At 47.3% G+C, this 14274-nt stretch overlaps 1 protein-coding gene across 3 annotated transcripts in view; it reads right to left on the minus strand.

The window, feature by feature from the left end:
• BRWD3 (bromodomain and WD repeat domain containing 3) overlaps window positions 1-13199 on the minus strand; it is a 59855-nt gene extending 46656 nt beyond the window's left edge. For 2 of the 3 annotated variants that reach the window (XM_067303887.1, XM_067303886.1), the window contains exons 1-5: window positions 13141-13199; window positions 12780-13033; window positions 12284-12343; window positions 3321-3471; window positions 736-834 (exon numbers count right to left, since the gene is read on the minus strand). In XM_067303887.1, the coding sequence (XP_067159988.1) occupies window positions 736-834; window positions 3321-3471; window positions 12284-12343; window positions 12780-13033; window positions 13141-13177 (601 nt within the window). In that variant the 5' untranslated portion in view covers window positions 13178-13199. The remainder of the gene's footprint in view (window positions 1-735; window positions 835-3320; window positions 3472-12283; window positions 12344-12779; window positions 13034-13140) is intronic. The other variant, XM_067303888.1, reaches the window with a different exon arrangement.
• Window positions 13200-14274: the final 1075 nt, after the last annotated feature.

Genomic DNA, 14274 nt, shown 5'->3' on the forward strand with positions numbered 1-14274 from the left:
AAAGCAAATCATGACAGACTGGACTTACATTTATTCCTGAAAGAATCTAATTTGCTTGCTGTAACAATGGCTAATGAAAGTTCAGACTTTACAAGGGAAACACTTTTCAGTTTAAGCAAAATACAGAAGCTCTTAGATAGCTGAATGCCTACATATATATGTGTTTTACACAAGTTCTTTTTCTGACTCTGTAGACTACTGAAACAGAAGTAATACAAACGCTGGGTTGGTCATTATTTCCTTTTTGGAGAAGGATGTTGCAAGCAGTCTGTTTTCTGTCATAGTCAAACTAAAATGAAATCTTGAGGCAAAATGTTCTCTGGGAGCCAGACACTCTGTTTTGGATAAGGTTCCTGAACGAAAATACTGTCTACATGCTCCTGTGACCATTTCTATTCAATTGTATATCTCCATAACATGTAGGTGAATCATAAAAAATATTTAAGCTTATTGCCCTGCAAACAGGAAGTTGACATGCAAAGCTTTTCAAAGCGGCCACAGCGGTTTAACATGTGTACACACACACACTGTGGAAGTCTTAAGTCTGAATAATGCAAAAAACAGTTATTCTATTGCCAGTGATAATCTTTTTTGATTAGTTCATGGTCAATTGTCAAAAAAAGCCACTAATGAAAATCCATAGTAGCGTTTCAGTCAGTAAGAGTAACTTTCAGCTTGGACATTGACAAAGATACAAGGAAGAAAAACACATTTTATTTATGTTTCAAAACTCACCCACGTTTGGTGGTTTCCCATAATTTACAGGTAGTTCGGGAGGCCGGCCTCTGTGAAGAGCCGCAAAGGCAGATCCTTTCCATAATGTATGTCTGAAGTCTGTATCGGCAAGATTAACAGCTGGTTAGTGAAACAATCGGCCACACTGGGTCCAACTGACCTATTCTTCCTAGAACAAACAGCATCAGGAACCATTCCCAACATCCTTGCATGTCATGCCTTGGCCTCCAGGCGCAACCGTTCTCTGGGAAAATTAAGATTTGCCATTTTAAATAGTTTGTGGGAATTTAATGCTTAAAGGAGGTTGATACTCCGATTTCTAGGTCCTAGTGCAATACGACTGGAAATGTTTTCAGCTTATTTTTGCTTTGCTTTTGGTGAGTAAGGAGTCTAAATCTTATTGAAAGAAAAAGAGAACAAAAAAGGTAGGAATTGAGGCAACACTGAACTTTGGTACGGTTTTAGTCCTCCTGCAGTCCCAATATATACAAGACCCTTCCTCGGGAACTATACATTTGGCAATACACACACACACACACACACACACACACACACACACACACTTCACCCCAAAATGGGGAGAAGGGACGGTGTTTTTTTTTCCCCAGTAAATCTGTTTTCCTGTAATTGATGGCAATATGCCTTCCCTTCAGATTCTCCTCTGCACCCCACTCCCCCCAAAAAACATCATTTTTAAATGAAGACTGATTCCTTTAAAGGCTCTCCAGCTATCCGTTGCCAACTGGCCTCCGAGAGCCTTCTTTCTAGAACAATACTGATTTTTCTGAGACTGTTCAGAGTGCCTCAGAAATTAGACCTGGACTTCTTCCATTTCTGGCCATCTGGAAGGAGAGAAATGAGCTTCCAGGATGAATGAGAGCTGGAACAGAAGGACAGTGCCGCAGATTGGTGGACCTGTGTATCACCATTTAGATCTGCGAACACGAAGTGCACAAGCTCCTGTGACTCAAAGACAGACTCCTGAGAGAGCCTTCTGACTAAAACCCAAGCTGTACCAAAGTATTATAATGAAACACATTAAAAACTGCACTCATGCTTTCTAAAATAGACTAAAATAGGCATAAATACTAACAGGAAACGGAAGCTTCATATTAAAGCACAACTTTGGGGAAAATTAGCCATGTACATCGACTTTGGAAAAGGTCTGTTACTCCATATTAGCGAGTGTTGTTTACACACCAAATGGCACAAGGCCACCTTTTCCTGAAGAAAAAAAAATACCCATAAATCTAGTAGAAATCTCTTTGCAATAAATTTGTCACATGGCTTATCAAGTGCTACACCTTTCAGTGACTCATCTAACCTCTGTCCCCTAATTCAGCCAAGAAACCGTCGTTTCCCTGCATAATCTTGTTTATTTTCTCTTTGCATTTTTGTTGTTATTTTCTTCTAAGATGGAAGCTGAGTATAAAAGAAGAAAAGTTTCTCTGGAAGGTTGAGGTCTCCCTCCAAGCCTGCAACGTTTCACCCAACTACAACAAAGTATAGGCAAAACAAGACCGAGGCCCAAAACTTCAGGTAAGGAAAAATGTTTGCAATCAGCACATGCTTCACGTGGTATCCAGCGGATCAGCAGAATGCTACTGTCCTTTTTAGCATCAGCGTCACCTCACAGGATGCAGTAAATTAAGTGCTCTGCTGCCAGTGAAACAGGAAGGTCCTGCTCCCCGATCCCTGCTGCGTGCTCAGAACGATGCTCCTGCTGTCAGTGCAGCCTCCCGCACTCTGATCCTTCCATGAGCTAACTTAATTCATTAAAACAGCAATAACAGATTTTGCAATAGTTGAGCTCTCTAAATCAGCTCTGGTCGCTACAGGGGAAGAGTGGCAGGGGCACACAGTACGGAGAGAGGTGAGCAACCATTCTCACTAGCGGATGGCCCTCAGACGCGTTCAGCTACAACACAGAAACCGTGCTTTCAGGATCATTATCTCAAGCAGGACAATTTTTCAAAAGGACTATGACTGCTATTCTATTCATGAAAGGAACAGGGGGTGTCACCAATTAGCTTTTAAGCAAAGAATGGTAGGAATTATCATTGAAGAAGCAGTCCCATCTTCTCTGACCCTCCAAATGCTACCCTGCTCTTGAAGCTGACACACCTGTCTGCATGACCAGTGAATCAAATAATGGAACAAATCAGCCTGAAAAATAGCCCAGCAAAAAATATACATTGCTGGGTTATTTTAGATACACACATGTACAAATATTTTTCATATTTACATGAAAAAAACCAGCTATTTTTCTGCTGGATCAGCTCTCTAATCCAGTTCATCCCATAGCTCACACAAATACCAACCCAACATGCAGGGCAGGGGGGGAGTAAGTAGCAAGATCAGGCAAATGTAGACAAGAGCTGCTTAAGGTGGCACTTTAAACAAAAGAAACGTATATGTAACAGGGTCAGCAGCAGCTGTATTTTAGCAAGACTGCAACAAGAAAGCAGGAGCTGACAAGCACATGAGATAAACTGGGTTTCACAGATATCACAATACAAATCAAAACACAAAAAAAATTTGCTCATTAAAGTAACATGCAATCACATATAAATTGAAAATCTTACCTTTTGCTGCCCTTAAAAGAGACTGCCGTCCAACCCCTAGCAACGTCTGCACACCAAGAACACTCTGCGGGATTTCCTTCTCTAAAAGGGGTCCAAGTCTCTCACAGATCCTAAGAAGATAATCCGGAGGGATGTGTGCATTGACAGCCACCTAAACATACAAAGAACACACATGTTCAAAAATTGTCTTATTCTTGCTTCTGCTCGTATTTATTTGGTTGGTTCATACAAAAATAGGACAGTCCAATGAAGTTACTGAAGTAAAGTCTAAAATGAAGGTGGGAGAAAAAAACCCTCAAAATTAATTATACCCAAGATATCTTTTCAAGTGTCACAGAGCACTGAAAGAGCCAGACCAGCAATTCGGGGCTGCAATAGCTACAGTTGTGGTAGGCTACACTACCCCTCAGTAACAACCAAACCCCCCTGAAATGCAGAGTTCTCAGTGCAACGCTCTGAGCAAAGTACTGCCTGGGGACCTTTTTCAAAAATCTGGTTTACCCTTCAATTCATTCTTTTAACATACAATATTTCTTGTTTAGCTGAAACACCCTGGCCAGACATTCATATTAGTGTAAGAAGCACATGTGCAAAAACCTAAAAAATCTAAACATTATCCCAAGAGCAGAACCCAGTGTCCAGTGTTTAGCTATTGGGAATAGGTATTTTTTAAGACTCACATGTGTAGGGTGCTAATCTGTCATCCCAAGAAAACATTCTTTCTTTTCCTCTTTAGACAGAGACTGTTTGTTTTCCATTGAGAGACTAATAGTTTTTCCATCAGTCTGTTCAAACAGCAAATAAGTTGTGCCTGGTTATGCAGAATGTCCTGCACCTGCCTGACTTCTAACATATCTACTAGCTGGCAGCAGAAACGCCACATCAGACATTTAGCTTATATAGATCCTCCAACACAGAGCATATGGCCACATTCATCTTCTTTTTAAAAATCAACAACACAGGTCATGCTGCTCTTATGTATCTGTGACTAATGATTAAAAAAATACTTGTATTAGAACTATTTACAACTACCGTATCTGTCTGTTGCAATATTATGAAGAAACAGATGTTCATAAAACAGTTTTTGTTTTTCCAAGCCATAAACTCATGTCAGATAATACTAAAGCAGATCTGCAAGGGTCAAAACTGTGTTCACTGTAAAGAAATAAGCGCAGGCTTGTGCCTGTGCACACCCCTCTCTCCTATATAACCACTTCAAGCGTGTCTGGTCACACACCAGCACGGCTGATGGGTGGTAAGCGCTTGCAGCCCTGTCAGAGTAGTACCAGTTTTTGTGTGGCTGCGGCGAGCCAGACTGATTGCCCAATCTGGCTAAAAACATGACCAAGTTCCCCTCTGCACCAGCGCTGGTGTTCATCTACCGCAGAGCAAGCCATTTCAGCTCCGCTGTCCAACAGGGCACCAACCCGACAAAAAGAGGAAAAGGGTTTCTGCTCGGTTTAGCAAAGCTGACCGTGTAGTCAGAGAAGTGTCAGAGCCGGCAGAAAGGAAGGAACGGAACCATTTCTTTCAACAGCAGAGAGCCGTCAGACTGGCCCAGCTATATTATCTACCTAGACTCGCAGCCATATATCCAGTTCTTGCGCAAGCACATCTGAGGGAGCAGCACAGAGCTGGGAGGAAGGGAAGCAGCAGGAAGGAAGAGAAGGTACCTGCTTCGTCCAGAAGCGCTGCCAAAAAATTGCTCATTGAACTATGTCATCAAACAGATTATTACAATATGTCATTGAGAAATCATTCATTCCAATTGGGCAATAGCAGTGGGGCTACTGTGGCTCAACGCAGTGAGTCATGTTTTATAATATACCAACCTGCATCACAAGCAGGATCAACGCTGTCCCACAAATCCACAAATATGATTTTAAGCAACGAAAACACAGGCTTTTCTAATGACACACACGAGTTATCATGCAACTAAAAGCAACCAAAACCCTTCCAAGCTGAATGGAAACTACAGAAGAGAGTCAGGATTCTCTGTGCTACCTCTCAGTCACTACCTGTTAAAGGTAGATAAATAACAGCAAACTCCAGGAATGCTGAGCTCTTCCAAGTTTCAGGCTTTTGGTGGGAATGGAAGAATTGTACCTTTGCAGGCAAGATAAGTGTGCTGACTGTGGGGCATTTTCATACTGTGAGCACGAAGGAATGAGCACCCCCGTCTGACGAATGCTCCCTTCTGCTGCTGACTGGTTTCTCCAACCAAAATAGGTACCATGCTCCTAACTGACTTTTTTCAAAAACATACAGTTCTAAACTTACATTAGTACCTTCCCAGTTGTACAGTCAGTTAAAATCAGTGGGTAAGTATGAATTTTCTTTAATTGTAAATATCATGATATAACAGAAGTCAAGATGAGATAAAAGGTTTATGTGAACTTTCGTAGCTGCCTGTCATTCTTACCTCATCCCTGAAATATTATAAATGTGTTAACATCATAGAATATTTTGTTATCCTGTGCTACGCTCCTTTCATTACATAAGGGAGGATCTGAACCAAACAAAGGCAATTCTAAAGAGAGAATCTGCAGTTTAATGATTAATAAAGTCAGGGTATGAAATTCTCTTTTACCTCTCTGATAACTAGCAACACGCTTCTTGGTCAACAATTGCCAGTTCTAGAAATTTGCTAAGCTTAAAAGATTAAAAAGAATAGCCACTCCAGAAACCGTGTAATTTCCCATTTTACTTTTAGCGTGGAAAAAACTTATGCTCTCTCTAGAAATATAACATTTCAGAGAAAAACAAAATCATTCTTCTAGTATAATGCAAAAAATACTTCCCTTTTCACCCAAGAACGTGCTGCTTTTTAAGTATCACCACTATTCCAATGCCTAAAGAGAGGTGCTGAACTAAGCCTGGCAGCAAGTATCCTAGTGTGGAGACAGGGCCCAGGTCTACTTACACGAAAGCACAAGCTCCTCAAAAAGGAGTCCTCAACACATCAATTCAGGGCGTTATTCTGACATGGGACGGTACCTTGTTGCATACATATTTGTGGATTAGGCCACAGTTTTATACAGAAGAGTAAAGGGAGTGAACATCTACATGTACGGGGACCTGCCAACATTCAAAGATCAAAGTGGGACGCGTCAGACCCGCTGAGCACGTGGCGGTTATCCATACATGCCTGGTGGCACTTTGTCGGGGATATTCGGACGTTAAGCAGCTCAGGATACCAGGCATCTGGTTGATCACTGCCCAGACCAGGAAAGTTGGCAAATCCATCATGCGGCCAAAGTTAAATCAGCATAAGTGAGCTGCTGAAGCATCTAGATTTTAGTGCTCAGTTTTATTAGAATACACATAAGTTTTTCTAAATGACACTTAATATGGAGCATGTTGCACAGACTAGGCTCATACCAAAGTGACCATTTACTTTATTAATATACCCTACTCATCAGATTTGTCACCTGCAGTTAGAACCATATCACACTGAAGAAGAAAAGCTGTATGATTTCTCTTTCCCTGCACATTTACATGTTTCTACAAGCCAAAGCAGCCCAAATAAGCGGCCCTTAATCTGAAATATTAACATTCTTCTTATTACCAAACAGCTGCATAGGCAGACAGCAATAGAAGCAAACTCTCCTAGAGATTTTTTCCATAATAACTTCCAGATAAAATGCTTAAAATGAAGCCCAGAGCAAAACAAACAAGGTTGTCTTCTCAGGTTCCCAAAAGAACTTGAAACCAAAATCATTCCTTTCACATTTGCAGGACACAGCTGTATATGGGTTTTTAAGCATCTCTCCAAAACATGAAGCTACAAACATACAGCCAAGGACAACAAAAAAGTCTCATGAATCTAATTTTCATTAACAGAAGGACGGAAAAAGGCAAAGCCTACCCTCAGTTACAACCACATCTTCTACTCTGTTTTAGTCCAAATACCTTACTGCAAAACTAAACAACAGTAAGGATATTATCACCTCCTCCAACATATTAGAAAATGGTAAGACAGGCCCAAAATACGCTTAATAAAGAATTTTTGAAAGAGAATGCCATTTCCAAAGGTATTTTAAGTTAACACAGATGAGCTGAAAACACACTAAGTGGGAGCAAAGTCCACATACTGGGATAAATTACAAAGAGAAAAATGTTCTTTTGCCTCAAGGTGTCAAAGACCCTGTAAAGGTTAAAAATGTCAGAGCACAAGAATCCCACAGCACCACAGAAGAGTCCTGTAATACGGAAACCGCATAGAGCTTTGTGTGTCTAAAACTTATCAAAAATTGGGTAAAGTGAATCTATCCTTTTAAAAATCTACATAAAGAACCACGGGTGAACGTAATACAACCTTGCCTGCATTAACTAGTATGCAAATAAGTCGCTACAATGATAAGCAGCTGCAAGTAATGGGGAACTGTCTCTGAAGTCAGTGCTAGGAGAAAGCTCTACCCCAAACCTGTTGGTGTTTCTGTCATTGGAAGCGTTATAATCGGAAAGGCTACTAAAGCAAGGGGTCATCGCTATACAGCTAAGACAGGCAAGAAATTTGCTGATCCCAGTAACAAACAACCCACTCCCTCCGGTATTATCGTTGACAAATTCTCCTCCAAAGAATGTTTCAATAAACAGGAAACAGGGGGAAAAAAGACTCTTTATGATTATTACTTATCATAAGAAGACGTCTGTCTTCCCAGGGATTAGAATCGGATAGCTCTGAAACATCTCTTTGGGAAGAGTCAGTCAAACCTTCCTGCAGAGCACAGACGAAATCTGCTGCCAGAGCTCCGCAATGGAAGCAATGCAGACAGCAGCAGGGATTTTCGAAGGACCCTTCGCACCCAGTTCTCTGCGGGCAGGCAGCTAGCTGTGCATCAGCAGCAGATTTCTAACCCCTAGGCAGCCCTGCGACACTGCCTTCAGTTGCCAAAACAGCAGTCAATTGACGACTGTATCACAAAGCAACAAGGAAGACCAAGAGGCCCAAAAGGGCTGAGCAAGCAGGAAGTTACTCAAGACCTTAAATATGGAATCTCAGCACAAAAGGAAGCCCAAATATTAGACTTGCACAAGACATCAGTGATTTGCAGAAATACATGAATTTTAAAAGCCATTATCCACTCCATTTCTCCAGGGTTGGATCTACCATACCACCGGATGACATTTTCCCCGAGGTGACAAAACTGTATTATCTTTCCGCTGCTAATACTGGGATTGACAATATTTATAAATAACAGCACCTTGGCCTCATAGCTAGTTTTAAATCAATGCAGATGGACAAGGCAGCAACTCAAAGCCAAATCCTATAAGCTGTTCCATACTAACATGGCCATTCACACATACAAACTCTCTACTTGAATACACTGAGGATCACTGTCCAACAACAGCTGATTTTCCATTTTTTCTGAAATTACATGTAATTTCAGCACAGAGACCAAAATGGAGTTAGCCAGAAGAGACAGCTCATCAAAAAGTTCTTGGAAACCAGACCACAGTCAGTCATTTTTATCAGGAATAAACAAAGCTAATTTCTAACAACACTCCACTGAAGACTGTTCTGATACTGTAAATTAATTCAGTTTGACTTGTCCGTACAACAGCTGACTCTACATTAGTCTGCTACGGCTAAATAAAGATAAAATTACTAATTGAGTGCAAGTTTTACTGAGGACCTTCACAAGGATAATGAGGACCCTCCCCTTTACAAATGTTTCACATCTCAAGACCTCCAGTGGTCAATAACAGAGTAAAAACCGCTTCAAGAATACAGGTCGCTAGAGTATACCTGCATGATCACCTGTACAGGCAGCCACATGTTGCACATAAAAAGTGCTCAAAACTGGGCAGAAAAGACAACGGAAACACAAATGCATATTAAGCCAATCTTCTCTGTGCGGCTTTGCTCACTAGATACAGTTCTTATTAAGGTATCTTAAAGTACTTCCATGACTTGTGGTACCTGACATTTAAAATAAAAGACCAAGCTCAAATAAGAAAGAAATCTCAGCAGACAGATGTCAGATTTTGACTCTGAGTCTGAGTAAAGTGGGAGTAAATGTCACCTGACAAAAGCAGATTCGTAGGCAAATATGCTGTTATATCTTTATCAGCTTCCAAATGCCCGAAGAGCAATAACAATACACTCAGTGGCAGGAGTATCAGCATATTTCCTGAAAAATACAAACACTAACCTAAACAGTCACATTCAGAACAGAAAAAAAAAGAAAGAAAAGTTGAAACTTCAGCAATTAGAACAAGAAATATTTAGTCAGATTTGCAGGAGCAGAACATTGGGCAAAGAAACAAAAAAATTCTGACTTCTCTGAATTTGTGAATTCCCACTCAGTCCAATTATCTCAGGCCTGTCTGACCAGTGTAGTTGCAAAACCTGGCAAAGATTTTAACTGAATTTGTTTTTCTGCCTTTAAGTGGTCAAAAAGGAGGACTGTGTAGGAAAAACTTAATCCCCAATTACTAACATCTGTAATTATTTTTGCTTTATTATGTGACTGAGTTAATTACAAACGAGTTCTGAGTTATGTGTGTACTTCACAACCCTGGCTTTGCTCTAAACATTACATTCAAATATCTAGCTAGCTCTCCCTAGCATCCAAATTCAAATAAGTAGTCCAGGTAATATACAGTCATATGCATGTAAAGGTCCAAACTCCAACTACATCAAAACCTGAGCAATGCCAGGAAAAAAGTCTTTCCTTCAACATGCTAAACAATGAAAGCATCTTGCCGTAATTATTCAGTTGCAGTCCTGTTCTTTACTATAAATCACATTAAGCAACAATAAGCAAAAGAAAATCTAAAAGGATTGACTATTCAAGACAGGAAAAAATAATCTTATAATTAATTTTGATAATTCTATAAACCAAGAGCAATTTCCATCTAATTCCAAGCCTTACTTTGCACTCACTTTGTTTCTTGTTTCTGAACTTTCAAAGAACAGTACATGGCTTCGACAGTGCCACCTAATATCCAGAAATGTTTTTAAGGCTTTCCTAGTCATGCCCCATAGTATGAAAGAAAAAATGCTGACATTATTGTAACAGATAAAGCAAAACTTGTATGTCTGAAATCAGATTTCATTATTTCCACTGTTAACATTCCTCTGAGGTACCAGATGCAGTTACAAGCTAAACCTGAAACAGCTCATAGTTAGATTTTAGGTTCTCTAGGAAAACCACACAGCATTAAGATTTATTGAATGCTGTACTTATTCCATTTCTGTCCATTCAATACACAGTCCGGGAATTATCCAGAAAAGGCAGGATGAATCAGTGTTCAATTCTTAATACACTTTGGAAAGAGTTACAAACGTCTCATTGGCTACAAGTGTCTCAACGCAAGCAGCTCTCGCGTCCGCATCTGAACTTCTCAAATACCACTAAAGTGGAAAACGAACTATTGAGCAAGCTACAAAGAAGTTTGAGCAACAGGCATGTCAAAATCCCACATCACCATTTCACTGCGAGATGGGAGAGGAAAAAGAGTGGCTATTTTCAGTTACTTCCAGGTAAGGAGATGGTGATGATTAGTGTATGCAGTGCATCAGTACTGTCAAAACCCTTAGTGAGCTTACAGCATTACAAGTGTCACATCAGCGTCCTGCATTATTACCCATGGCTTCTAGAAATAAAAACAGTTTGTATCCTTCAGAAACAACGAAAATCGCTTTTTAGTTTTGCTGCTTCCACGCAGAGGTCATTAAGAAGAGGTGCATCTCGCAGCCGTGGGGGCCAATTTTCCTAGCAGGAATGGAAAAACGACTATCTCAAAAAAATAAGACGCGCGGGATCCGGAGTTCTCCTGGCCGCACTTCGCATCAGTGCGGCAGAAAACTGACCTTTCTCAATGACAGATAACCAACTGTTTAAACCTAGCAATCTGCATATATTTCATAGCCTTTTGATGGTTTTAATGTTAAAATTTAAAAATCCTTTTTTTTTTTTTTCTCTCCTTAAAGAGCGGGCCAACGTGGTGCGAAGGATTCGGCACAGGCCGTGACGGCAAGCCAGGAATCCCTGAATCATACCCGCCGCTCCGCCGGGGACTCGCCGGGCGTCACGTCCACGCTTCCCCGTCTGCGGCCGGGCGACAGGGCCGCCACGCGTCCCGCGGACAACCCCACGAGCCGGGGAGGGGGGGAAAGCAGCGGAAAAAAAACCCGACTCCCCAAACGCCGAGCTGCTTCCTGCGGTCTATTAATGCCCGAGAGCCGCTGCGCTCAGGCGACGCTGACGTTTCCTCTCGGCGGGGCGAGCAGGAAACGCGGAGCCTGGGTCGGTTTTGTTTACCGGCAGCGGCGGCGGGGACAAGGGGGACACTTCCACGGGGGGGGGGGGATACTTCCACGGGGGGGGGGACACTTCCACGGACAACGTGGACATTTCCACCGGGGGAGGGGACTTCCGCGGCCCCCCTGAGCGCCCGCCGAAGCGCTGTCAACACCCCCCGGGGGCTGCCAAGCCCCGGGAGGCGGCCGCAGCCCCCCCGCACCCGCCCGGCGCTGCCGCGGCCCAGCGCGCCCGGGGCTGGGGGCGCCGGGCCGGCCGCGGCGCCAGTTCCTGCGCTGCAACGGCAGCCAATCAGCCGCCGGCTTCCATCGCCGCCCGCCGCGCTGCCGCTTGTTAGGCGCGGCGCCATTCGCCGGGGCTCCAGCCCCTGGTACGTGCCCTCAGATAACCCTCCCGCTCCCCCACAATAGGCGCGGCGCAGCCGGCACCGAGCGGCCCCCGCGGCGGCCGGGCCGCAGCCCCCCCCCCCCCGGCCCTGACCGAGCCCCCCCGGCCCTGACCGGCACCGTTGCCCCCCACACACACACCACCCCCCCGCCAGCGCGGCCCGGTGGCGGCAGCCGCGGCCTCGGCGGGGCGCAGCCCGCGCCCCTGTGAGGGAAGGAGGGACGTGAGGGGGGGGACGGAGGGGGGCGGCCGCGGGAGTGGGGGGGGCCCCGACGGGGAAGCGGGCAGAGAAAGTGGGCTCACCAGGTCCTCGAAGCTCCTGCGGTGCTCCTTGCCCTGCCAGTCCAGGCGCCGGGGGATCAGCTGCGGGAGGCAGACGGGGAGGGGGAGGAGGAACCGGGGGGTTGGAGACGGCGCTCAGACCCCGACCGGCCCGGCGCGCACCGAACCCCCCCCCCAGCCCCCTTCCCCCCGGGGGTGAGCGGTGTGGAGGTGGGGGGGGGACGGCGGCGGTGCCCGGCCCCCTCGCCCACCCCCGGGCAGCGCCCGCACCGGGGACCCCGTCCCGAACCGCCGGCCCCTCCGCCCGCCCCCCGCCCTCGGGGCGCCCGCGCCTCCCCGCGGGGTCTCCCGCAGCGTCGCGGGACCCGCGGCGGGATGGGCTGGGTTAGACAGGGCAGGGCGATCCCCCCTCCCCACCGCCACCACCGCCGCCGCCGCCCCCCTCCCCTCGGCTCGCCGCCACCCCGGCTCCCCCGTCCCCAGGGCTTCCCCAGCCGTGCCCGGGCAGGCGCCTTACCTGGTGCTCCTCCAGCTCCTCCACCAGCACCTGGGGAGAGAGGCACAGCGCACACACACACAAAGGACGTGAGTCCGGCACCCGCAGCGCAGCTGTCTCCTTCCCCCACCCTCCGCCGTCCTGCCCCGTCCCTTCCCCGCCTGCCTGCCGGCTCGCCCCGGCGGCGGCGGCGGCCCGGCGGAGCCCCCGGCTCACCTGGGCGGATTTCTTGCACGGTCCGGACTGCAGGAACCTGGCGATCAGGTAGTAGAGCTCTGCGGGGAGGGCAGGGGGCAGAAGGGGACACGGTTACAATAGGGGCGGCGCGGGGGGCCGGGGGGGGCGAGGGAGGGGGGCAGCCCCCGCCGCCAGCCATACCCACCGGCTTCGAGCTGGGTCGGGGCGGCCGCTGTCGCCATCCTCCTCAGGAGGCCCGAGGGGGAGGGGAGGTGGCGGATGGCGCCCCGGGGCGAAGCCGCCCCTACTGCGGCCGAGCCCCCCTGGAGCCGCCGCCGCGGTGCGTGTGCGCGGCGCTCGCCCCGCTCCGGCGCCCGCCCGGGTTCATGGCATCGCCGTTCGCCCCATAGATATCCCGGCCCGAGAGGCAGGAGCCGAGCGGGGTGCAGCGCGCGCCGCCCGCCGCGCGGGGGCGATGCGCGGGATGGCGCCGGGGGGAAGCGGCGCCGCCGAGGGAAGGAAGCGCCGGAGCGGAAGGAAAGGAGGGTGACGCGGCGGCGGCGGTGGCGGCGCTCTAGCGCGCGTTGCCGCTTCCGGCCGGGAGCTCGGTGGTGTGGCGTGGCGTGGCGGCGGCGGCCCCGGCAGGCGCCTCGCGTCCTTCCCGCCGGCGCCGCCATTACGCGGAGGCCTCGGGGCCTCGCCCGGTGGGTCGGGAGCGGCGGCCGAGCCCCAGCCCCGCTCCGGCGACGGTTTCGGCTCTCGGGGCAGAGTTGCCGCAGAGCGGGATCTCCGGGGCCCGCCCGGGAGACCGGGCAGGTATTTCCAGTGCGGGGCGGTGGCTGCGGAGCGGGTCGCGGCTGCGTGCGGCCCCACCGCCCCCGCCGGGACGCGGCTGCGCGAGGAGCGAACCGGCCCGTCCGCAGCCTTTAAGAGCGGTTCCGGTTTGGGTTGTTTTAGCGTTATTCAGCGGCCGGGTCAGCGCAGCCCTGGAGGGAGCTGGCACAGACTGGGCAAGGCCGCAGCGCCTGGCCCTGCGCTGCCGCTTCTCTGTCAGAGCTGGTTGCCAGCAGAGCCCTGACGCAGCTCTGTAGCTGACAGCTGTATTCAGAAATTAAAATCCATTGCAGACATTCAAAATAAGCGTTCGTTTTTCTAAGAAGCCGCGGGAATTTTAGAATCTTCAGATTCATTTCAGCCAAATACAACAAAACTCTAAAAACACATTAAGTTCTCACACATTTTCTGAAAGTAGGCAGACAGTAGAGGATTGAGTGAGTCCTGATGGAAAGCTGAATTTAGATACTTGTTAGCCTATGCTGACTTCCATTAAGAAAGACCT

Source organism: Apteryx mantelli, chromosome 13 (assembly GCF_036417845.1).
Source record: "Apteryx mantelli isolate bAptMan1 chromosome 13, bAptMan1.hap1, whole genome shotgun sequence".
NCBI lineage: Eukaryota > Metazoa > Chordata > Aves > Apterygiformes > Apterygidae > Apteryx > Apteryx mantelli.